Raw genomic sequence first — 25327 nt, forward strand, 5'->3', positions numbered from 1 at the left:
TTTGTCGGAAAACGAGGTAATATATCGCTTCGAAGACCTAGGAGTTGATATGAGAATAACATTGAAATATATTTTGCATAAATAAGCTGCGATGTTGATAACTGGATTCATCTAGATCGGAACAGAGACCAGTGGTAGACTGAAGCAAACACGGCTTCGGAAATGAACTCTGTTTAGATTCTTGCTAACACGGTCATAAAACGTCAGGTTCCGAAAGATGAACGGAATTTCTTGACCAGCTTAGGGACTTTTCGTTTCTCAAGGACCCAGTGCAGTTCGTTACATAGTTTTCAAATAAAAGCTTTCCAACCCTGTCTGCCTGCTCTCCTCTTTTTCTCTCGTTGTAGAACAGCGTTTCTGTCTTTTCGATCGACATACGCGTACACCTTTCCAATTGGGAGAACCTACGAGTAATCAATAAATCGTGTACTATAAAACCCAAAAACATTCCTTCGGGCCCGTTCTACATGTCTGGCAATATATTAATCATCTTAAATACCCCTGGAGTACATTTACCCCATTTTAGAACTGGTGGTCTACAGAAACCACGGGACCACCGATGTTGAGAGCCGATGTCCAGTTATGAGTTAAGTTTATTTCGATTTTCGTTACAATAAAAATATTTGTTATTTAATGAAGCAATATTAAAAAAAATATTTTACACGTAAACATTTTCTATGACGTCTCCTTACATGAGAATCGAGTTAATATTCACCAACTCTTACACAGCTGATCGCCCGAGAAGACGCATTCCGTTGCCGTGTAAGATTCAAACACGCGGCCCTAGGCATATGGGATTTAACATTCTAAGGACGAAATATAACAATTTCCACGGAACAGAGTCTTCTTAGAAAAGCTGGCAGCCTTTTAGTGAACCCAAAGGTTCATTTCCGTACTCACAAGACCCCACCACTGTTCCCTGTTCTGAAGTAGATGAATTAGTACACAGCCTTTCCATTCAATCGTTTATTACAAAAATCTTTCGTAGACAGGGGTGTAGAATCTATAATAAGAGCCGCTATTTTCGACCATTCATCTAAGAAATGCACCCCTTTTAGAGCATCAATGGACGCTTTTTTATTTCAGGAATGGTCCGCGAACATGGACATACTATAATTCTAATGTCCATACAGACTTACGGAAGATCAGTTCTCCCGTAGAATAAAGCGTTACAGTGTTAATGCGTTAAGGCGAGTGTCGTGTGCTACCAGCAGCACCAGGGTTCAGCTACAATCATGTGACCTGGCGAGAGATGAGAAACATTCGAGGGGTAAAAGGAAGGGGGCACAGTAACATCCCAGGAGGGCACAACTAGTGTCGTGCTCAGTGTACAGAAATTCCGGGGAATTTACCGTGGGGACTTCAATCTGAAATTTATCTTACGCTTACCAATGAGTACGATGTAAAGGGGTATTAATGATGCAGTTTATCCGGCCTTCTCAGGACTCAGAAACTGCTCAAGCACAGATGGAATGAAAATATTGGCTGTTAAGAAATTGTTATGAGTGGGTGCGTTCTGGATTCACCTAGTCTAGGACAGAAAATTTTCGCAGGGTTTTTGTGAATACGACAATGAACTTTCGGGTTCCATAAACCGTGCAAATTTTATTGGCCAGCGGAGCGATTGAAATCTTCTCAAAGAGGACTTTGTTCTGTGCAACGAGATTGTCATTCTCAGTGTGGCGGAAGCAGATGTTTGAAATTGTAGCTTTAGAATTAAAAATTACATGTCGTTCCGTCGGTTCCATCCTGGTTTTACCGCGACTTAGAACGGAATCCTGTGCTATTCACCCTTAGACAAGACGGTCCACTGTTACTGGCCTCAGACTGCAGGAAACTTGCGAAGGAAGTTCTGGACGTTAGTACGAGATAGCTATTACCTCACCTTGGTGTTTGTACTTTGCAGGACCCTACCGGAATATGGTCTGCATGCACAAGGCTCTTGGCAAATATCATAAAACACCTCTCTTACAGATTATACAAGCAAGACGACAACTGCTAATGTTACATATACCACCATAGTCCCTGCTTTTGTATCTGCCGTTTAGATAAAAAGGATTATCGGTTGTCTTTTGTATTACACTAATTTATCTCTGCAGTACGCGTAGTAACGGCTATGTCTTGGAAAATCTGTTGTAAGCAAAGGCTAGGGAAGGAATTGCTTCTCTTTATTGATGAGTATTAATCCTAGGCCGATGTCAGTCTATGTCCTTGTTCAGTGAGCCAAGAGAAATGTTGTGAGTGGACGCATTGAAAATCGGTGCTCTTTTGCGACAGTCATAATGATTTTATGCGGTGAGTTTGTTAATTTTATGCTCAAAGTTATTTATATTGTTCATAAGATGTGTCTATTAGTTCAAGTCGAAGTAAGTATGAAATCACGATACATTAGAGGTTTCCAGCGTTGCTGGTCTTGACTTCGCACGACGTGGCCGCCATGTTGGTCATTGGATAAGGCAAGTGGGAGGGCGCGGCGTCTCTCCCTGAAGACAAGGAGAGACACCGCAAGAAATTAAGGGAGAGATTCCGCACTTAAAAAAATACCACATCTGATTTAAAAAATCACACACGTACATATTGAGTACTCAAAAATGCCTGGTCTATTGCATTATCTTATATTATTGAGGAAAATTAGTCCAGTGCTGAAAATACCGAGGAAAAACTCAACTGCAAGGAGGCAACTGGCTTTTGTCCTCACTGAAGCAGCCAACAGAGGAAAGGCGAAAGAAGCAAAGAGGAAACGAAGTCAAAGAGCAGAGGAAAAAGGCAAAGGTGAACAGTCCGAGTACTTCAGGTGTACAAGGTTGAAAAACGTGAAAAAAAAGTTCTAATCAAGAGACCCCTGAAAACTGTAACACCAACAAGTGCTGTGAGTACTGGGAAAACTGTTGCATGAGTTCTGCTCTCCGTACAAATTTCACTGACTAACGCTTAGACTCTAAATTCACTGGTTTAAGCTTTGACTCCAAGCAACCTCTGGAACATTTTGCTTTCAATGTACTTGATAATTGAACATTCATTTGATATTCAATAACTTTTCAATTTTTATTGGTATTCACATGTTTTCTCCATGTTAATGTTCACATTAATTCATTAGTTTGAATGAAATATATTAAAAAATGTTGCCGTCAATCACAAATATAAAATTGTTAAAAGATTAAAACATCAATTAACGTTCCCCTTCGAGTACTCGATTACATAGCCATCAACAGGTGTTATGTAGTTAAAACTTATTACTGAAATACTGATATTTATTGTTTTTTATAATTTATATTCTTCATTTTCTGATGATGTTCTTCTTGTTCTTTATATTATTTCTTCGTTGCGTTGTATTATCACGGGTCACTGTTATTAGGTTTGTAAAAAAAAATTTAATATATTTTAATACTTATAATCACAATATGACGCATTTACAATATCTTAGTTTGAACGAAGTTCATCAGTTTTCATTTACATATGTTTCTTTTTGAATTCAAGGATGTTTTCAAAGAGCGGCGTCTCTCCCGGCATGTCCGGGAGAGACGCCGCAATAACAACTTTTTTATCGCCCTGTACCTCTGAGAATTAATTTGCTTTAGATATTTTGTTTATGGATTAGTATAATAGAGATCATGAATATAATATCTCTGAATTTTCAGCCGTTTTGACCATTTTTGGATTGAGTTAGAACAAGTGTTGCAAAAAGTACGGCATCTCTCCTGGAATTACCTTATACGTATAATTTTGTGATGTTCGTGAACATAAGTCAGTAAGATGTGGTTATCAGTAGAATGCTTTGGATGGTGTTCAGTGTTAAAATTGGCCCAAGAAAAGTGTACACATTGAAGTACACATTGGCGTTCCAAAGAATTTTCTCCCGCTGCGTCACGTTCGTCATTGTTGAGCTGTCTTCCGAGGTCATCGTGAGCAACGCGCTCCAACAATGTCCTTGGGGCTTTGCAGTATCATATGATCCGAGGTCACTCTTGCGCAATAATGTGTTCCAACAATAGCCTCGATTCACACAGGTGCTCAAAGATGACAGATTGTAATGCGGGTTGCCAACCTCCACGTAAAATCGCGACAGACAAACTTCGACTGACCCACAAATTACACTTCGCTCACGCTAGAGTCTGTATTTTGTGGTGTATTAAACGACACTGTCAGTACATCACGTTGAAATAAGAGACACACAAGAAAGATTATTCTTGGCTTCGTGAGAAGAGAGACGGTAGCTGTCTAGGGAAGTCCATTACCACTGCCGACTGCGTTAGAATTAACGAGGGGTGGGGCGGGGGTGGAGGAGAGGGGAGAGTCTAGAGTAAAGTAAAGTAAAGTTTGTCCCGCTATACGCCATGTAGGCGTTTGGGGGGAGAGGCGGTATAGCTCCTCTCTTTCTTGACCTTTCGGCACTAGATGGGGTGGTGAGTGGTCGGCATCACGCCCCGGCCGGCTTTACCCCCGGGAAAGGATCCCGGTACCCATTGTAGAGGAGGCTGGGTGGGCCCCAGAGGCTAGAGGAAAAATCCTCTGCCCCCGTCGGGGATCGAACCCCAGTCGTCCAGTAGCTAGTCACTATACTGACTGAGCTATCCCAGCTTATGACAGTCTAGAGTAGTGATCTCGGGTCTGAACCGTGCGCAAGGAGGGGAGAGAACGTAGGATTAATGATTTGTCTCCCTAAACAGCATTTTTCACGTCTTGGGATGCAGCAGTTAAAAAACGATCTGAGGTGGTGAATGATTCTCGGAGTAGGCCATGCAAGTTGTAATTGAATGGATGTCTCTTTATGTTACCTTCGATTTGGTCGTAAACTACTTAGATGACCAGATTCTTATTAGAACATTTAAAAACAGGAACACGCCACGTAAAAGACCACAAGCGTCACAATACGCAGTCGACTTGTGAACTTGCTTTGTGTGAGGTCGGGGGACACGTTTGTCCTGCCCCTCATGTCCGATGGGTTACACTGTAAAAGTTCCAGACCTCTGAATTAGATAATCATGCTCAGAAAAATCCCCTTGAGGGAGTGACGTGATGTTGTACAAAGCACGAATTTTACTAGACAGCTGGTGTTGCTGCTTCTAACTTCGTGTTCCTTATGAAACTAAGAAGCGTGCTCATGAAGAAATCCACCATATTATATTTTGGGGTAGATACTTTATTAGTTTCCCAGAAGACATGAAGTGCGATGGTACAATAAGTAGCAAAAGAATGGCCAGGGTACCAAATAAGGGTCTGTATACAGGCAACGTAGATACTAACTCCAAAGAGCAGAGTCCTTTTGCAAATGTTAATAAAACTCTCAGGTAGTCAAGAAATTTCCTGCCCTAGATTGAACTCTAAGGTTCATTACCGTGTTCACTAGTGCCCGCCAACCATCCCTATCCTCATCCAGATTAATTCAATGCGCACATTTCAAACTTATCTTTCTAAGATCAGTTTTAATATTATCCTCCCAGAGAGAAAGACAGAAATAAAAGAAGATAAAAGCAAAAATTAATCTGGAACAACAAAACCGAATGCCTTGATTCGAATTGGAGGGGAGGCATTTTAGAAATTCTTCATTTCAGTACGATTACCAACCTGAACCTATTTCTTCGTACCGCTGACATAACCCGAAGTAGTTTTAAAATAGGCATACAGAACGCTAAAAGCGAACGTCGATCCACTGTCCACTGTTAACATGTTGGTCACATAATTACCCTTGATGTCATTGCATCCTCCCCCTCCCCTTTCGTCGCATTGTATTTTGCGCACAAGAATAGCTGAGGTTAGTCCGTAAAAATCCCCCGTACGTACAAACTATCCCACCCCCCACCCCAGTGACATTTACGAGGGCTACATGGCAATGTTCTAGCTAACAGTCAATCTGGGAAATGCACCTTCTAGCACCAAGCGATAAAAAATTTCGCTAACAGAGGGCAAAAAACACTCTTCTATCAGCTAATTGACTTTGATACCAGTTTTTTTTCCATGAAAATTCTTTATAAAAGAACTGGTGACACAGTCACACATGAGACTAATTCAATTGCATGGTGAAAAATATATATGTTACTTAATATTGGGCTAAACAAATGTTCATGAAATAACAAACGTGAAATAAATGCAAAATCTGAGAGCCTCTCTATGATCTAGATTCTAGATTCTAGAACTCCTTGAATACATCACGCTATGTGGACAGCAGAAAGATAATTCAGAATAATTTACTGCATTTATAATTTTGGATTATATGGTAAAAATGTCGTAAAAATCAAATCAATATAATTTTCTATTTCCTACAGAAAAAAGTGAATATACGAGGCGCGTCCTCAAAGTAAGTTTCCCACTCGTCCCACAGCTAGCAAACCTTATATTGCGCGAAGCGACTGTGCGTACGTGATAGCGCAATGACGTAGCATGGCGCATGCACTAACGGCACTTCCCGCGTTCTCACAATAGCATCGTTGCAGCTGTTGAAGATGGAGGTTCTTATTCCAGCTCCCGCCGACTGTGAAGTGCGGTCAGTGATAACGCTAGGCCGCACACGGCTCGACGGACAGCAAGTCTCCTGCAGGAGTTCAGCTGGGAGGTGTTTAATCATCCACCCTACAGCCCGGACCTCGCTCCCAGTGATTTCCATCTTTTCCTACACCTCAAGAAATTCCTGTCCGGTCAGCGTCAGCGTTTTGAGATTGACAGAGAGGCGGAGATGGTTGTCACACAGTGGTTCCAATCCCAGGCGGCAGACTTCTACGACACAGGTATTCAAAATTTGGTCCCACGGTATGACAAATGTCTCAATTCCGGTGGCGAATATGTTGAAAAATAGCTGGACACTTGCTGTATCTGTTGCAATAAATATTTCCATGAAATTGTGTTTTGTTTCTGTAAACGGCCCCAGGGAAACTTACTTTGTGGACGAGCCTCGTAATTTTCACAATAATACGTTATTAGAGTGATCAAACAAAGGAGGGTTAGATGTACTGGTCAGCCCTGAAGATAGAAACAGCATATTACAACGAAACGCTGTTGTCATTCCGCGCGGCATTGCAACGTAGAAGACCGATGTGGTCAATTTCACTGCCGAGAGAATACGATTACACTCCGTAAAACGTAATATAATCATTATAATTTCTATGTCAAAATTCTGTGTAATAAGTCTTTTCCATGTGACCGGAGCAAGTAGCCTAGCGGAGACGAGGTACATGGCTAGATGAGAGATAAGATGTGTACCATTTTCTCTACTGCAGCTTTGTATAGAGTTACTATCACGTTTTCCAAGTAGTTGTTCGTGGGCATGCGCTGTTGTATTCGGTGTGGACTCGGGATCGCGGACACAAAAACGGGTTCACGTGGTAAATGACCAAACGATAACCAAAGTCTGTTCGTATAAGTAGCGTGTCCAAATGTGCGTACTTGAGTGAGATTTCATTCAGACAAATAGGTTACTAAATGATCTAAAGAATTTATAATGGAACCTTTATCAACTTTAATATTCATGTCAGCATTAAATGACAGTATAATTCCATCTCACAATTTCACACAGTCAAAATGTTGGTATTACTGATGTCATGAACATTCCAAGTTTTATTAAAACAGTTATTTTGTTTAAATTTCATTAGAAAGAACGATATGAATTAGGAATGATGCCATAAGCCTATAGTTTCTTATAGATACATAAATTAAGTCTGGCATTTATTAAAAATTATACGTCTTACTGGCAGTAGACAGAGGAGAGCTTTTTAATAGTTTTACAGACAAATGCCATGAATCTTCCTTCCCTATTTATAAATTATAATCATCCCACATAAAGTATCTAGTTGAAAATCCCATGATACGAGTTTCTGCGCACATTAGAACTCGGCCACGGCGTCCACTCGTCCCACAAACCGTACAAACAGTAGGACGCAATTGTGCGCATTGCCGATTCTGCACGAGTACCAAGGCGCTTGCTCATACCTAAATGAAACTAACTACGACATTCTGACTGCATCTTTCCATTCCTTGCATTGTGCAAAAAAGGAGAAGAGATTCCGAAGTGGCTGAGATGGAAAAAGGAGATATGGCCTAGAATTTTAGTAAAATTATCTCTCACGTATAACGTAATTACCTGCAGAGTTAACAAGTTCCCTGTTCAATCTATAGACCTATCGAAATGTTGCGGATTCTTTAAAAGTCGATTTATATTCATCTCTAATTCAGACTATTGTATTTATTTAATGATGTTCATTAATTTTTAAGTTATGTACTTTAGGTTATATGGTTTTGTAATCTTATGAGTTGTTTTATTTTGAGTGTGGTGTGTTGTTTTGTTGTGTCTCATTGTAGGACCACTGCCACCAGGTAAAAACCCATTTGCAGTCAATAATAAGAATGATAATAATAATAATAATAATAATTACCGTATTCACAAGGCCCCGCCAGCTGTCCCTATCCTGAGCCAGATGAATCCAATCTACCCCTACCCGTTCTACTTCACTAATATCCATCTTAATGTTATCCTAACTACTCCTAGCTCTTCTGAGTGGTGTCTTTCTCCAGCCACCTCTTACTTCAGCGCCCTCATGCTTTGTTCTTCCCTTAACGTGAGAGATCAGGTGTACTCGCACAAGACAACAGATGAGATTAAGACGACTGTATTCTGGGATTTTACGTCGTGTAGTCTGGTACAAATTTATCGACGTTTCGAAGGTGCTTGTTGCGAAACAGGCACATCAAGTGACTTTGTGCCGCGACATTTGTACTATAGTGCGTACAGGCCTTTAGACCATCGCGTATGACAGAAGCATTCTCGAGTTTTGACCGAATTAAAAGAATGTGTATGATGTTTCTGAAATATAGTGCACCACTTTAGGGGTGTGTTCTTAGCACAGGAACAATAAAAGGGGTCTAAAACACAAGTCCTTGGAGATTTCGTCTTTGAGTCATGTGCTAGTTTATTTTGGAAACAGTAGAATAAGAAATAATATATAAACGAGTCCACAGGAAAACATTTATTTCCAAATCTCTGAACTCAACGTTATACATAATTGTTTTGACAACAATATAAATTACAAACAGTGATCATTGTGATGTCCTTGTGCGCATCTCAATAAGGATTGTCGCATGCTCTAAAATTCCAGGCTTGTTAGGTATTGACTATTTTTTTTTTATTTAGTGTTCTGTCTGACGACAGGTCCATATGAACAGGATCCTTCCATCCTTTTCTCGGACTGGGACCTGTTCATATACGTTCTTGGCAGATGATCCAGAAGTGGTTTGCCATTGCCTTCTTCTGTGTGTGAATGGAGTAATTGTTGGGATGCCACGGAGGAAAACTCCGTGTTGCCTAGACCACGGCCTTGCCCAACACAAGTTATAAATTCGAACCCGAGACCACCTCATCTTATTATTTAGTGTTCTGTCTGACGACAGGTCCATATGAACAGGATCCTTCCATCCTTTTCTCGGACTGGGACCTGTTCATATACGTTCTTGGCAGATGATCCAGAAGTGGTTTGCCATTGCCTTCTTCTGTGTGTGAATGGAGTAATTGTTGGGATGCCACGGAGGAAAACTCCGTGTTGCCTAGACCACGGCCTTGCCCAACACAAGTTATAAATTCGAACCCGAGACCACCTCATCTTATTATTTAGTGTTCTGTCTGACGACAGGTCCATATGAACAGGATCCTTCCATCCTTTTCTCGGACTGGGACCTGTTCATATACGTTCTTGGCAGATGATCCAGAAGTGGTTTGCCATTGCCTTCTTCTGTGTGTGAATGGAGTAATTGTTGGGATGCCACGGAGGAGAACTCCGTGTTGCCTAGGCCACGGCGTTGCCCAACACAAGTTATAAATTCGAACCCGAGACCACCTCATCTTATTATTTAGTGTTCTGTCTGACGACAGGTCCATATGAACAGGATCCTTCCATCCTTTTCTCGGACTGGGACCTGTTCATATACGTTCTTGGCAGATGATCCAGAAGTGGTTTGCCATTGCCTTCTTCTGTGTGTGAATGGAGTAATTGTTGGGATGCCACGGAGGAAAACTCTGTGTTGCCTAGGCCACGGCGTTGCCCAACACAAGTTATAAATTCGGGTACCGCCGGGAATCGTATATGACATTAAATCTGTGTTCTTTATTTGGGGTGAACGTTCAAGTCTAATACACTACGACACAACAGATAAAAATTACTGCAATTCATATTTTAAAACTTGAAGCTTTCTAATTGGGGCGATAATGCAACAAATTGGCAGCTGAACGATAACAAAATTCCCCGAATTTGATACTGTCCTAATTCCCTTGTGACTGTGATTCTGATTTCTCCGTCTTCCATACGTAACAGAATGAACCTCCCACATTATCGAGGGATTTCTCCCCTGCGTTTGTATTCTGATACTGTCCTTTAACCTGGTGAGAAGAGACATGAACTAAGATCTCTGAGAAGTTTTATTCTTTGTAGACCAGAGAGTTTCTTTGTTCGTGTTTCAGCCCTGCACGTAGGCACCAAACAGAAGCTCATTCGTTCTTTTTGCAAGAAGGTGAAACTCGTAATGGAGAAGCAATGCCCTGCACAATTAATTTTTAAATCCCATCCATCTTGTTATCGCCCGCTTCACTGTGGAAGACGGTCTCTTTGAAAGCAGATAACTCGAATTTAAAAGAATGGGACAAACGAGTGGAGTTCGTTACGGAAACACAACTCTGTACTTAAGTAGAAATTGTTTTCCCGCCGTGAAATCGTCTTTCATCCGAAAAATTAACCACGTGACAGATTTTTCATACGTGGTACTAGAAAGAAAGACCTGACTTAGTAATGAGTAACTCTTCATTTCGCATTTGTACGCTTCGTACGTTTCTCAGAATAAACAGCGATTATTTCCTTAAACGGCGTTAACCAGTCGATCTTCGCGACGGTGAAGTGTGGTGTTTTCTTCGCGGTGCGGGCTGAAACCTTTAATATTACTTAGACGAGCTTCGAATTCAACAGGTCAATTCGTCCAATTATTCTTAACATGATATTCATTGCTTCTGGTGCGACTCTGCCCAGCACCAGAACTGCCTTCTTCATTTCGAATTTCGTCTCTCCCCTGATTATCATTTTAGATGGTCCTTACATTCCTCTTACGCCCAGTCGGCATGATGACCCGCGAAGCAGGTAATTCTGCTTCGATACAGTGGTCTAGCGGTTAGAACGCTGGCCTTGTAATTCTGGGGTCTCGGGTTAGAATTTATAACTTATGTTGGGCAAGGCCGTGGTCTAGGCAACACGGAGTTTTCCTCCGTGGCATCCCAACAATTACTCCATTCACACACAGAAGAAGGCAATGGCAAACCACTTCTGGATCATCTGCCAAGAACGTATATGAACAGGTCCCAGTCCGAGAAGAGAAAAGGATGGAAGGATCCTGTTCATATGGACCTGTCGTCAGACAGAACACTAAATAATAATAAATAAATAGGTTACAGGGTTACATCTCTTGAACTAAGGGTCCGGTAAGACTATAATATGACAGACAAAGACAGAGAATGCGTGTCGAGAGAAAGAGTGAGATGAGGTGAATCTAAGAAGAGGGGCAGATATTATTAAGACGGGTCACAGGCTAAAACGTTCCCCAAGAAACCTGTTCTATTTCCTTCCTTGTCTTGACCGACAGAGGTCACTGATCGAGTCCCGAACAAGATTTGTTCCCTGTTTATCTTACGCAGAATGACTTTTAGTGAGGTTTGAGATTCCGAGGGCGAATGGTATGTGCGATGGTGCCAGCAAGAACCTTCGAAACGTCGGTAAACTTCTACCAGACTACACGGAGCAACATCCTATGAGTCACCTCTGTTCCCTGCGTTGTTATGACCTAAAAACAAACATCGATTAAATATCATTGCATGAAATGAGAACTGTGGCTTTCGCGGAACATAAAAGGTCGGAGTAAAATCACGAAATTTGTTTTTGGAAAATCTCGGTCTCGGCTGAAATTCGAAACAGGCATGTACGTAAGAAGTGTTACCGCTTCGAGCATGAATTAGTTATCTTTCACCATTAAGATGGTTTCATAAAAAAGCAGAAGATATTTGAAGTTCGTTTAAAAGTTTTATTCTTAGATTTAGACCGAAAATAGAGTTTATTTCTTCCCCTTATGACATTTCGCGGGCGTGTTTAAGGTTTTATTTATGTGCAATGTATGATTCTCAGAATAAACACAGATTATTTACCTTAAAAGCATTAACCAGTTGATCTTTGTCACAGAGACAAGTTGTGGTTTCTTTGAGGAAGAAGGGAAGTTTCCATTTAGAACTTCATCCTTTCATAACAACGCAAACCAACGTACACTCGTCTGAAGTTCCCTGTCGGTCCAACCCGACTTTTTATAAGACATCACCAAACGTCCGCGTTCACGAACTGAAAATCTAGAAGTAATATAACATTTCCCAAGATGTTGTATAATTCTATATTGAATCTTGGGTAGAAATTACAAGACTACACTCTGTTTCCCCGCTGGTTGTACGACACATTCCATAACCAGTCTCATACATAGGAGAGAACTACATCTCCTGCAATATAGGCATCCCTTTCTTACAATGTACGTGACTTTAGTGATCAATGGCGCCCGACGACTAAACCGCCTATATATATCACACCAGTCTTCCCTCCATTTGTTAATTTTCGACACTGCGCGTAGAAAATAAGTTTAAATATTGCAGAGCCGAGTGAGAATTCCATATTTAAGCAGCGTTGAAATGTTCCTTGTCCCTTTGAAGCGAGAACTCGTCTGAATCGTATTTAAGAATTCGGTCCGTACCTCGAAGAAAACACGTCACTTCACAGACGCAGAAGTAGCGTGAGGTGCGATGCGCCTTTGTTCGTATAAACAAATGTTTGTAGAACCTAAACCATTCGTGATATGTAAAATCTGAAAACAGATTTGGAAAGCTCATGACGTAATACGTACTTCGTACGCAATATGTCCAGATCCATCTCTTACGGTTTTCGAGAGGCGGGAGCTTAACGCGCCAGATACATCGAAAATTGCACACATTGGTTTATTAAAATTACAATAAATGTATAAACAATTATAATTACAACAAAATACGTTACAGATTCTTAAAGGTCTTCATTTACTGATCATTTTACATATAAGTTACATTACCCTTACTCTCAGCATTCAGGAGGAATGAACGTTTAAATGTGTCTCGGCGCTGGATCTTACACGTGTTCGCAACTAACGCTGATTTGCCGAATCACCCTTCCGTATGGACGTATTTACGTCATTAAAGTACACGCTCCTTCTCAACATGGCAACGCTGGAGACTGAAGGCCAAGCAGAGTAGCGAAGCGATTCCCCCCCCCCCCTTCCGGTCAGCTGACTTAGTGATTCATGTGCGCAGAGCAGTTTACCTTGACACGTGTTGCAACAAATCTGGGCTTTGCCGGCCGTGAGATAAAATTTGGTTGAAAAATAAGAAACACGTACACGGCCCAACAAAGCAGAGGACCACCATCTGTAATTTTAACACTTTACGAAAATTATTGTATAATATACCTCGTGCGCCTGACTGCTGCGATCGTGGGTTCGAGTCCCACTCAAGGCCGATCACTCATGCAAGGAGTTTCGAAATGTAAGTAGACCAACTTTGGCAGGACCGAAGGGACTTAGGACAGCGAAATGATTACGGGTAGGCCACGATCTTGCGATTCATGGAAAATAATGTAAACAAATTGACCCTAGTGAGTTTTCAGCGAACCCTCTGAAACACGAAGTAGATTTGTAGATATTTAAGACTCCAGTTAATACTTCAAAGAAAATACCAAACATCACCACTATATCAAGCCTCCCCCCCCCCAAAAAAAAAAATAAATGCACAGAAATAACAGCTACTTTAACGTTCTTGACGAATACATACGTACAAATACAAAGCGAGAGAGAAAATAACCCAGGAGTGACCAGAATGTCTCCCATTTTATTATCCGTCAGGCTGCCTGTTAAAGGACGTGATGCAGCTACTAACCAGTGAAATGTAAATGGCTACTGATATAACTGTTATTGTCAGTTACCAGTTCCTGTTATTTAAATAACAGCAGGAAACTGGTTACTGGTAATTCAGCTTGCCGACCTCAGCTACTGTTCAGTGAAACGTGATCGGTACTTCCACTAACAGCTACATGGCAGTTATCAGTTCCACTAATTCAAACAGTTGCTACAAATAACCAGTTATTGGAAAGTGCAGCTACTAACCACTGAAATGTAAATGGCAACTGATATAACTGTTATTGTCAGTTACCAGTTCCTGTTATTTAAATAACAGCAGGAAACTGGTTACTGGTAATTCAGCTGCTGACCTCAGGTACTGTTCAGTGAAACGTGATCGGGATCTCCACTAACAGCTACATGGCAGATACCAGTTCCACTAATTCAGAGAGTTGCTGCAAATAACCAGTTATTGGAAAGTGCAGCTACTTACCAGTGAAATGTAAATGGCTACTGATATAACTGTTAATGTCAGTTACTCTCTTGAAGTAGTCGCGACGAGTTTTCCATAGATGGGAGCAGTAGCCTGTAACGCAGATCTTCCATCAGGAACGTTTCCTTCGGTAGCTCGTGGGCCAGTCTTGATGGCGCGTATTTTGAAATTCCAAGAGTAATTTTTCAGGAATCTTGCCTTGACGTTTTCCAGTGATTTTACGTCTTTCAGACTTAGGTTCGACCATGCGATTTCGATTCCATAGGTTAGCAGTGGGACATTTTTAGCTTCGAATAGTCTTACAGTGGTTTCAAGGCTAAATTGTAGTCTTCAGTGTTACTCCAATAGCCAGGCTTTCATTTCGTCCTTCTTTGATTAAGACGTCGGTGGGTTTTGTCTGTCTGAGTGTTGTGATACGAGGCGTTATCAATGACCAGAAAGGAGATTGAACGAACAGGTGGCGTGTTGTTGACACAGACTGTACTGACCGGCGGAAACTCGTTCCTTCCTTCATCGAGTGGTCCGCATACTGGGCACTCCGTACAAGGTCAGGGGCCATAATCGGTGGATCCAATTCTATTTGCATGGCACATCAGAATGGTTAGCAACCAGCAGCTTGACTTGGGTCCCATGGTCCTCTTTCCTTCACCTGGTATCACAAGGCAGCCAGCTCTCCCCTTCATGGCTACCTCCCAACACTGACTTTATGTACTTTTGGCAAGAATTTGGGCACGTCTAGTCCTACACATGCCATCGGTTCACATCCCCTTTTCAAGTTGTTTTACATTTTGAATGTCCTAACCTATGCAAACTGAAGTAGCAATAACTAGTCTCACTTCGATTACAATAGCTCTCATGAATGTCTGTGGATTCTATTATCAGACTTGAATTTGCTAATTTTATGGCTTTTGGCCACAACAGCTCGCATTTATGTCTCTACTAGCAATGCCCAGTGAAATTCAAAGCAATTACACGTAGCCCTCGATTTACGCCGGGGATGCGTTCCTGGACGAACCGGCGTAAATTGAAACTCTCTTATGATGTAAATCAATGGGAAGTCAATGGCATGCGTTCCCAGCACCCAAACATCGGCGAGTAATATAACGGCATTACATTTAAAGCTCTGAAATAACGTAGATAAAATAAAGGGAATTTAAAAAAAATATACATTTTATACACTTAAAATCGGAAATTCGTTGGTCCCCACGATTGACTGCGATTCTTTCATGTGATTGATGCGTGCAGTCATCTCTGCTGTTATGCGATAGTTGCATTCATGTAAGACGCCGACCTATAGAAAATCGTGTAGTAAAAATAACCCCGGTACCTCCGCAGAGATTAAATTAGTCCTTTGAAAGTTTAAAGCGCCAGGAATGAAATTGCATAAGAGCAAACTCGCATATGCAAAAGTTTGCATTTCACAAACAGCTTTTACCGATTCATCGATCTCATTGGAGCAAATTCGCGTTGATGAAACATACGTAATTGCAGAGATGACTGTATTTATAACTTTTATCCAAAATCAGCGATGTAAGAATTACGATTTAGTATAAGAATCAGTACGAGATACATTGTAAAACGTTATAAATAATAGTGAAATATATTTTTCTTTTACGTTTTGACTTTCTGGTTTCAAAATTGGCGCAAATCGAGGCCTACCTCTATTTTCTACAATGCACCATTAAACAATCTTCAGTTACTTATGATGAAAAACTTCATAATGTGGAAAACTTAATTACTTCCTTCCCCTGCGGCATGCCAAACATTCTGGATAATCCTGTTCCTAATTTTAAAAAACATAATAAATTAATAATTTTCCTACGATTGTATCTTCAAGATGAATAATGTTTTGTGCACCAGTTGTACATGAATTTTCAATAGCCCTGCGCCTAATTTCCAAAACTGAGAAGTCGATAATTTTTCTGATATTATCTCTCGAAGAGGAACATTTTTGTACTTATCCCGTTACATATCACGCAAAATGTCTGGCACATCTGATCCGTCTTCATTCAACCCTTTACAGCCTAGAGGAAATCCAATATGCCACATCCTTCGGTATTCAGTGACTCTGCATTTTTCCCACCGAGTATATCTGCGTACTTTTTATGATTCTCGGAACAAACAGCAAGCATTTCCGTAACAGCATCAACGGACTGATCCTCGCAATGGTGGAGTGCCGCGTTCTCTTTGAGGTAGGAGCTGATATCTGAATATCGTTACAACCACCTGGGGTCAAAGGGTTTATTAGACATAGAATATAAATACCCCATAAAGGAAAATCCAATAAACAATTTATGCGTATGATTTCAAAAATTTTTCCTGTTAATTCCTCTCCAAAAGACATCAGTTATTCTTCTTCTTCTTCAGAGTTACGTGGACTGGTGACTTCCCTCATAACCTGGTTGCGTGACGAAGCCGTTTGTGCAAAAGAAGAGCAGGAGAGTACATCTCTTTCCGAAGTCCCAGATGTCTGGTGGGCTTGATATGCTCTTCTCAGAATCGCCGCTCCTTTTCACTCTAACTGGACCGGTACCAACGGCAGAACCCTGGAATCTTTGTTACCAAGCATAAACATTGATTACAGTACAATCATCATTCTACACCTATAAATATTTTTAATTTTATTCTAAAGGGTTTTGACGACGGGAGTTTATATCAAAAATTATTCTTTGTCAGGACGTTTTCCACCGTCTGTTCTTTAAAATCACGACGTTTCGGAGGCTGGTTCTGTGACAGAGACTATCTCTATCTAAGGGAACCAACAGAGTAGGTACCTCTCACCTGAAGACGGAGACAGAACCAGCCACCGGAACGTCGTGATTTTAAAGAACAGACGATGGAACCAAAAATTTTATTAACATAAGGGCACATGTACTCGAAAATATGCATTCATTTGTTAAAAATATAACAGTGATATCAAGCGACAGGTACACTGGAGAAACATGACGAACCAAATAAACGCTAGCAATTTATGCAATTCTATTTTGCCAATGACGTAACTAAACATTATTTACTGGAAAAACTACAAATTATATTGCAAGATAATTTTGAAAGACAAACTGCGTAGAATGTTAACTCAGGTCTGACAACCTATTTAATTTAATATCCCGTGGAAACCCACAGGAAACTTTCGATAAAGAGGCAAAATTAACGGGTACTTACCACTCTCCATTGCTGGGTTATGTTCATCAGGAAACATATTAGGTCCATGAAATGCATTGTTTCACCGATCTGCGTACCTTGGGACCGCTGCAGAATCATTCATCTCTTCGGATTCTTCAATATCCAACTTCTCTCGATAGACCCGAATCTGTAAAATTTTATGAACGCTTGAAATTGTCTGTAGAATATCTCCTGATAAAAGTACATGACATTTATTCTTTAGCTACGATAATCAGATTAAGAAGGATGAGATTGGTGGGGCACGTAGCATGGCAGAGATAAAAAGCACATGCAGGATTTAGTTCAGAAGCACTGATTGGGCAAGACTGAAGACATGAAGAGGTGGATAATATTAAAATGAATTATGAAACACTGAAAGGAAGGGGAACCTGGATTGATACGGCTCACAACCGACACCACTTGTGGCCTCTCGTGATTCTTACGGTAACAATAGCAACTGAAATCCTTGACAAAATGATGGATAATTTTCAAAATCTGACATGTCTCATTCCCGATAGCCAAAGCCGTTGAAAACAACACACTAAAATTTCATCTTCTTTGGAAGCAAAACTCATTCTCTAACTCGGATGTAAGAACAAATTTTTGGGAGCAATTGGTAGAGAGCGCTGAGCAGAATATCTACATTTCTAAAGAGATATGCAGTCAAATGGTAAATGAGAGGACTTCATACTGAGGAAGTTTATAGTATGCGCTCTTCAACTTGGTAAATACACGCAGTTTGTCGATCTCACGCCCCATCCATGAACACATTGCTTGTAACGTCTTAATCACATCTGTGTGGATGCAGATCGTGCCCTCACTCTTCTCCACAACCGATTTCTGAAATCTCACTTCTTTCTGCAGATCCATATCCGAAACATTTTAAGACAAAGTAAAAACAGTCTGCACGACAGAATTTCAAAGAAACCACGCGCTACAGCACACAGTCTACATAGCTAAAATTTTAAACAAAGGATTTAAATAAAGTGAGCATCTTCTTTGAACACCCTTTGTCTACATTACTGGATCCCAAAAAACTGTCGAAATCATTAGATGGCAAAAGACCAGTGCCTTTTCCAATTACGGTGGCCTGATGTCATACAATATATAGCCCTTTCATCACCGACGCAATCAGTAGGGACGTGGTGGATGGAGCATGTAACAGGCTTCAGAAATGAGAAATTCATAAAGAATTAACTTTGTAAGGAAAATGTCACTTTGACAGCCCGGGGATAAGAAGCCGAGTAATATTAAAAGGGTATAATAAACACAGAGCGTCTTCAGAATATGAAAGTAAAACATCTTCTTCTTCTCTGAAAGCAGAACTTTATCTGTAACTAACTAAAGGGAGGCGAATAAATTTTGAACAAAATTCCAAGCAAAATATCTGCGCTTCTGAAGAGACATGCAGTTACATGGTAATTGACAAAATTTCATACTAAGAAGTGTCTGCACTATTCAACTTAAAACATAAATAGAATAAAAGCATGCATACCCTCTGTCTCGCCCGCTCATTCTCCTGCATCTGGAAATGAAGTGCGTCCCCATTCTTCTTCGCAATAAATTTATGTTGTCTGAGTTCATTCCGCAGTTCTGTCACTGTAACATTTTATGACTACATTAGTTCATCTTCTTAGTCTTTTGTAGCTGGAGTTAAGATTATAACTACGGCTTCCAGGAATAAGTCTTGATAAATATCGAGAATGATCCCGCGTTACAGCTGACAATGGAACTACTTCTTTCAGGGGGGCAATGTCAACTTAAATATCTGTCAAAATCTTGGATAAGTTTTAAAATTTGACAAGATTCGTCCCAGAGAGCCATAGTTGTTCAAAATATGACAATAAAATCTGTTCTACTGTAGAGCAAAACTTCATCTTGAACCCACTAGTTAGGAATTTTTTTTTAAGATAACGGGAACAAACTGCCAAGCAGAATATCTGCACTTCTGAAGAGACAAGTAGTTAATACGGTAATTGACAACATTTCATACCGCGGAAGTATATAATCTGTACTCTTCAACTTTGGACATAAACACAATAAAAACATACATTCTCTCTCGCCTGCTCTGACAACATTTCTCGTAATTTCTGATTCTCCTGTATCTGAAATCGAAGTTCGTCTCCATTCCTCTTCGCACTAAATTTATGGCATCTCAATTTATTCCGCATTTTATGACCACGTCAAATTGTGAAATTCCTCCTGTGAGGGTATTTCAGGAAATAAGAAATCAAGCATTACAGTTAAGAGCAAAATTTATACACAGCTATTTGAGTCCACTAGTGAATCATACGAATTTCTGAACCATTGTGAGGCAAACAAGCAGTGGCTTCTCCAATTACACCGCGTGACATCATACTAAAAACATGTCTCCGAGAGAGACATAAAAACAACTGGGATGATGTGTGTGTCGAGAAGGCAGCATTGCATGAGCCAGATGAGAAATTCATCAAGAAAATTATATTGTAATAATGTATGGGAAATATCACTTTCATGGGCTGGTAATGACACTGTTCGCCGCCAGGGGCGATATGAGAGAAAATGGCTGCCATCGAAGACAGGAGAGACTTTTGTGTCCTAGATTTCCACGTTCACCGGTCTGTTATTAATGCGCAACGGAGGTTCTGAACCAAGTTTGCGGCAGATCGAGCCAGTGGGCATACAATTCGTAAGTGGGATTCCGAATTTAAGAAATGGGAGAGATGTAAGAGAAAGTCAACCGGCAGCTCGTCAGTAAGCGAGGAAACAGCGGAGCGGGTCCGAGCAAGTTTCACACGCAGCCCGCATAAATCCACCGTCAGAGGCAGCACAGAGCTTGGTATCCTGCAGAAGACTGTGTGGAAGATTCTGCGCAAACTTGGAGAGTTTCTCTTTCCATTGGTACCAACTCTGTGCATCTGAATTTCATTAAACGGGAGTAGCATGTCTTTCAAATCGGGAACTTCATTTAGAATTGGACCTAAAAGAGAGTCGCTGATAGATGAAGGGAGTAGCGCGTAATGTAGAACACCGTACTATGCAGTCTTCTACAACAGGAATCAAATCAAGGGCGACGAAGCAGGTGAGGCAAGTAATACGCATTGGGAAATGAGAACATAAATAACTCTACGGCACACACAACTTTCAACGTGTGACAAGGTTCACCCCGGAAAGCTGAAGTCAACCTATGTTCTTCTTTGGAGGCAAAGAGCTTTGTCTCTAAGCGAGACAGAACAAACTCTCAACGTAACTGGAAGAGAGTACTGGGGAGAATATCAGGGCTCCTAAAGAGACACGCGCAAACACAGAAATTGACATAGAATTAAATCATACATACTTTCTGCATTCAGAGTCCAGATCTCTTTTCCCTGCCTAACGATCTTCTCTTCTGACCATCTTTTGTCCTCAATGTGAGTTTCCAATTCCCTCACAATACAGCCACTCTTTGTCATTGACTGGGCACACGTGAGCCGGTTTTGACTGGAAAAACACAGAGAACAAATGGGTCATTCTACAGACTAAGAATTCTCTGTAACATAATGAAGTTAATATTTAATCTGGAAAAATCTGTTTCAACTTTGAACCATTACAGCAAGGAAGAATTAAATTCAACACAGGAAACCAGGCCCAGGCGTCTAACCGGTAAGCTGACCATAACAAGGCGAGCTCGTGACATCATCCACCAGTCACACGGGGCTGGAGACAGTACCCTGAGGACAACGAACCGTTGGTCTTTTCATGTTTTAACCACTTGGCGCGGCTGATAACCCGAGAGGATTTTCAAGAATTAAAACACTGAAGGCCAGTCTGCCTCATGTCATTTGCTGCCACATTGATGGAGACAAGCAATCATCTATGAAATGTCTGCGAACTTCTACCAGACTGCGCAGGGCAACAACACGGAAGACAGCCATATTCCTCCGCAGATGGTTAGACAGCAATCATTCAGGTGAAAGAAACTGTGTTGACTAGTTCAAATACGAGAGAGTGTTGTATCAAGGAACTCGTATATTACGGCTCTACGACATTGCCATTTTGAAGGCATCTGAACCTTGCTACAATGTCACGTACACATTTGGCATGCAGAGACTTCAGAAGCAAATTTTCACTAACATTTATCTTACAAGTGCATGTAGGAAAATACGGTTGCTCAGAAAGAAACATCACTAATGTCTAATGGCCTTATGATTTATTTACGTCAGTGTTTAAATGTCACATCACATATTTGCTTTGTCTTCATACTTACTTGTTTGCAAAAATCTTTATAAACAAATGTGTTCTATTTTGTTGTTTTGGTTATGTTTCCTTACATGTTTGCATACTGATTAATTCATTGTCAGGATCAATGTTAAGATATCAGGTAAAAGAAACAGTTGAAATTCTGAACCCACGCGGATGGTTAACAGAAGGAACTATCTAGATCCATTAAAGAAAAGATAAATTGTATTTTGTTTTGTTCTATTTACAAAGCAACAAGTGAGATTTGAGGTTATCATGGAGGTAAGTATGAAGATGGCCGTCTTCAGGCTTGTTGCACAATTCAGTCTCATTTCCCTGATGATACAGAGAGCTAGCACCTCTGAAACATCGGCAAGCTTCTACTAAACAATGTATTCCAACAACGCACAAGACAATCACAAATAAAAAAAAAACTTTCTTAAAAACAATTTTGAATAGTACAAAAAATAATCCAATTACCGGAGGTCAGATTTCAAGCCAAACTATTTATAAATATAACATCAGCTTCCCAAAATTAAGCCAAAATAATCTAAATACAAATTCCTTTAATTTGACAGTTCATCTTCTCTGCTCACAACTGAACGATAATGGATTCACATACACCAATCATCACAAGGCATCACATTACAAATATACGACAGACTTCATTTCCCTACTGACGCCATATTGGGAACTTCTGTGCAAAATGCAGAAAAGTTTAGTCACAGATGAAAACAAGCATTTTATACTTCTCACAAAACATACGTGGCCGTGATTCTTTTAGGTTTCGAAATTAAACTTGTGAAGGATAACAGACGCTTTATTTTACGAATTACTTGTCTTTAAATTGGGAGCCAGGAAACATTTCAAAGTATAAGATGGTAAAGTTGCGTCATATTGTGATATAATACGTATATATTAAATCTTGTCCGTCTAATCACAATAAATTCTTATTAAATATTAAAACATTACAATAATTAACATTTAAAATATATCAAATGATGTTCTTTATCGAAATATTCGATTTACATTAGACCATCATTTTTCATGTTTCAGTTCCTAAAAGAACCATCCTCAAGTGTATATAATGTAAATCGAATATTTCGATAAAGAACATCATTTGATATATTTTAAATGTTAATTATTGTAATATTTTAATATTTAATAAGAATTATTGTGATTAGACGGACAAGATTTAATATATACTTAATATATATTTCAAAGTATGTTGTAGGCTATACATTGCATTTGTTGATTAGTACTTAATACAAAGTAATGGCCATGCAAGTACGAAAGAAAACTTTTAAAAATCGTGTCCACATATTTCAGTGAGAACTATGTAAAGTACGAGAATTGCATTGCAATAACCTCTAACTTCATTTGTGAGGAAGGTAAGTGGGATAAACGTGCATAATTATATCGTATTGATGAGAAACATGTGTACATCGCCTGTGGACGACAGTGTTTACGATTATTATACTGCCAAATTAATTTTGAATGCAATGATACAAAACATAAGACAACTGCGTACTCTGTTACACAGCCTTAACTTTCCGGTATCGTGTCGAAGTAGGCCGATACCAAATACGTTACCCCAATTAAGGGCGAGTTCCATACTTACTTTGTTCAGCGACTTTGATTTGTGACTTCCTTTGAAGTATTTTATAAAATTCTTCATCTTGCAGGGTTCGCTTTCACTGATTAACTTTTGTCTTATCTCACCACTTCGTTAGCTCTATGCGGCAAAGAAGGGAAACCAAGATCCGTTATCAACTATTTGTAAATATGGATCGACACCATTGGTCAGCTTTCATATGCGCGCACCTGTTACGTAAGAAACTGATTGTTACATCATCGCTCTACTCGGCATCGTTGTGTTAAGGTGGCGACTGACTTGTAACATTTGCCTGTAATGTAACGTGTTACAAATCGAGCATTACACAAGTGAAGACAGCGAACGGAGCCGCTCGATGCGAGCCGCTCACGCTCGCGGGCGCTCCATCGTGTTGTCGGTTTTTTCGCTACGTTACAAGTCAGTCAGTCAGTCGAGCGGCGTCGTAACGAGCATTCACGAGTTCTTTAGATAAGAGTAGCGTATTAAATGGAACGCAGATAACACAACCTCCACGTCCGACATATTGAATGAAATGAATGGAGCACACACGAGCACAGTCGAGCCGAGCGTTCAAAACGAGCATTCGATGCGCCTCACCAGTTGTGGTGTAATGTAACATGCTCGCCGCGAATGTTACATTACGAGTAAATGTTACAAGTCAGTCGCCACCTTTAGATTGTAGCGGAAAGAGCCGAGCTGCGAATCGCTTGTACAGTGTGTTCAAAAAGTCACGCAACCATATGGGGAAACGCATGTAATTGGTTTTTTTTTTGTCCAGGTGGTGAAGAACACTGAGTAGCTATGGGGTACACGTTGCAGCAGCTTATATTTATTGTCACGCAGTTATGCCAGGACGCCTACGCAACTCATCCGCACAGTATTCAGGAATTGAAAGCGAACATTCAGAATTCTGTCGATGCAATCCCATGGCAAACATAGCAAAGGGTCCAGACCGGAGGTAAAGCACGGCTGATGCTGATAACTCATCTCCATCTAGTGCCGAGGTTAACAATAAATTGAAGCTCTAATGTCTTTCCTTTCAGACTTTTTACAGATGCGAACTTTCTCAGTCGATCGCAACAAGGCCACAAAATTGAATGGTCAGGGTATTGCACCTGTCAAGGGAGGGGCTCTGCACCCCTGAAAGTTATTTGCCTGCTCACGGCTGCTTATTTGAGACAATCAGTACACACAGCTGTCTGACGCTCTGTCCACCTTTAGCCAGAAACAGTAAACATCGTAATTAACGTGCCTCTGTGTGCAATTACAAATGCCAATACACACTTTTCCCCACGTAGATTCCAGTTTAATTAGCTTCATAATAAATTGCCGTGTTACTGCGTGTGTGACATTTTAGATGTGCATTGTACGTATAGATTCACATCAATTGTTTTAAGTCAGGCATAAAATTAGGATTCGACGACCGTCGGCGTCGGTACGGCTGACGGATAATGCGCAATATATTCTCTGTTGAAGTTCTTTGAAGAGTGCGTCGACCCTTTCGTCTTGTTACAATTGGTTGGATGATCGTTCACCTCTGCTTGGGCATGTGAAGGTCATACTGCCTCCATCATCAGGACGAGATTTGAAGTTTTCACGGCGGTGAGTCTGAAGATTTCCGTCTTCTGGGTTGTTGCGCTGTGTAGTCTGGTCGATGTTAACCAACGTTTCAGAGGTCATACTGCCTCCATCATCAGGGCGATGAGTCTGAAGATTTCCGTCTTCTGGGTTGTTGCGCTGTGTAGTCTGGTCGATGTGAACCAACGTTTCAGAGGTCATACTGCCTCCATCATCAGGGCGATGAGTCTGAAGATTTCCGTCTTCTGGGTTGTTGCGCTGTGTAGTCTGGTCGATGTTAACCAACGTTTCAGAGGTCATACTGCCTCCATCTTCAGGGCGATGAGTATGAAGATTTCCGTCTTCTGGGTTGTTGCGCTGTGAAGTCT

General features: G+C 40.6%; 1 protein-coding gene across 3 annotated transcripts; it reads right to left on the minus strand.

Annotated features, from left to right (window-relative positions):
* Positions 1 to 12963: 12963 nt before the first annotated feature.
* On the minus strand, positions 12964 to 25069 carry LOC147872552 (uncharacterized). Of its 3 annotated transcripts, none has more exons than XM_087356246.1 (5): positions 23388 to 25069; positions 20886 to 21028; positions 19065 to 19168; positions 17570 to 17717; positions 12964 to 16960 (listed from the first exon to the last, which is right to left on the minus strand). In XM_087356246.1, the coding sequence occupies exons 2-4, from the start codon at positions 20998 to 21000 to the stop codon at positions 17631 to 17633; spliced, it is 306 nt and encodes a 101-aa protein (XP_087212372.1). In that variant the 5' UTR covers positions 21001 to 21028; positions 23388 to 25069; the 3' UTR covers positions 12964 to 16960; positions 17570 to 17630. The 3 variants fall into 3 exon arrangements, with proteins under 3 accessions (XP_087212372.1, XP_087212371.1, XP_087212374.1); XM_087356245.1 differs by lacking the exon at positions 23388 to 25069 and adding an exon at positions 22287 to 22818; XM_087356248.1 differs by lacking the exon at positions 23388 to 25069 and adding an exon at positions 22247 to 22818.
* Between the last annotated feature and the right edge of the window lie 258 nt (positions 25070 to 25327).

This window comes from Zootermopsis nevadensis, unplaced genomic scaffold (genome assembly GCF_977971745.1).
Source record: "Zootermopsis nevadensis isolate Lab colony 2312 unplaced genomic scaffold, Znev_1.0 Znev_ptg000026l, whole genome shotgun sequence".
Lineage (NCBI taxonomy): Eukaryota > Metazoa > Arthropoda > Insecta > Blattodea > Termopsidae > Zootermopsis > Zootermopsis nevadensis.

Bases quoted from the DNA above. Each gene is read 5' to 3' on its own strand.
- LOC147872552 (XM_087356246.1), bottom strand. From the start codon at position 21,000: ATGACAAAGAGTGGCTGTATTGTGAGGGAATTGGAAACTCACATTGAG. The intron at 19,169-20,885 runs GTATGTATGATT...AAAATGTTACAG, and splicing joins CTGGACTCTGAATGCAGAAA to TGACAGAACTGCGGAATGAA. The intron at 17,718-19,064 runs GTATGCATGCTT...AAAATTTTACAG, and splicing joins ATGAGCGGGCGAGACAGAGG to ATTCGGGTCTATCGAGAGAA.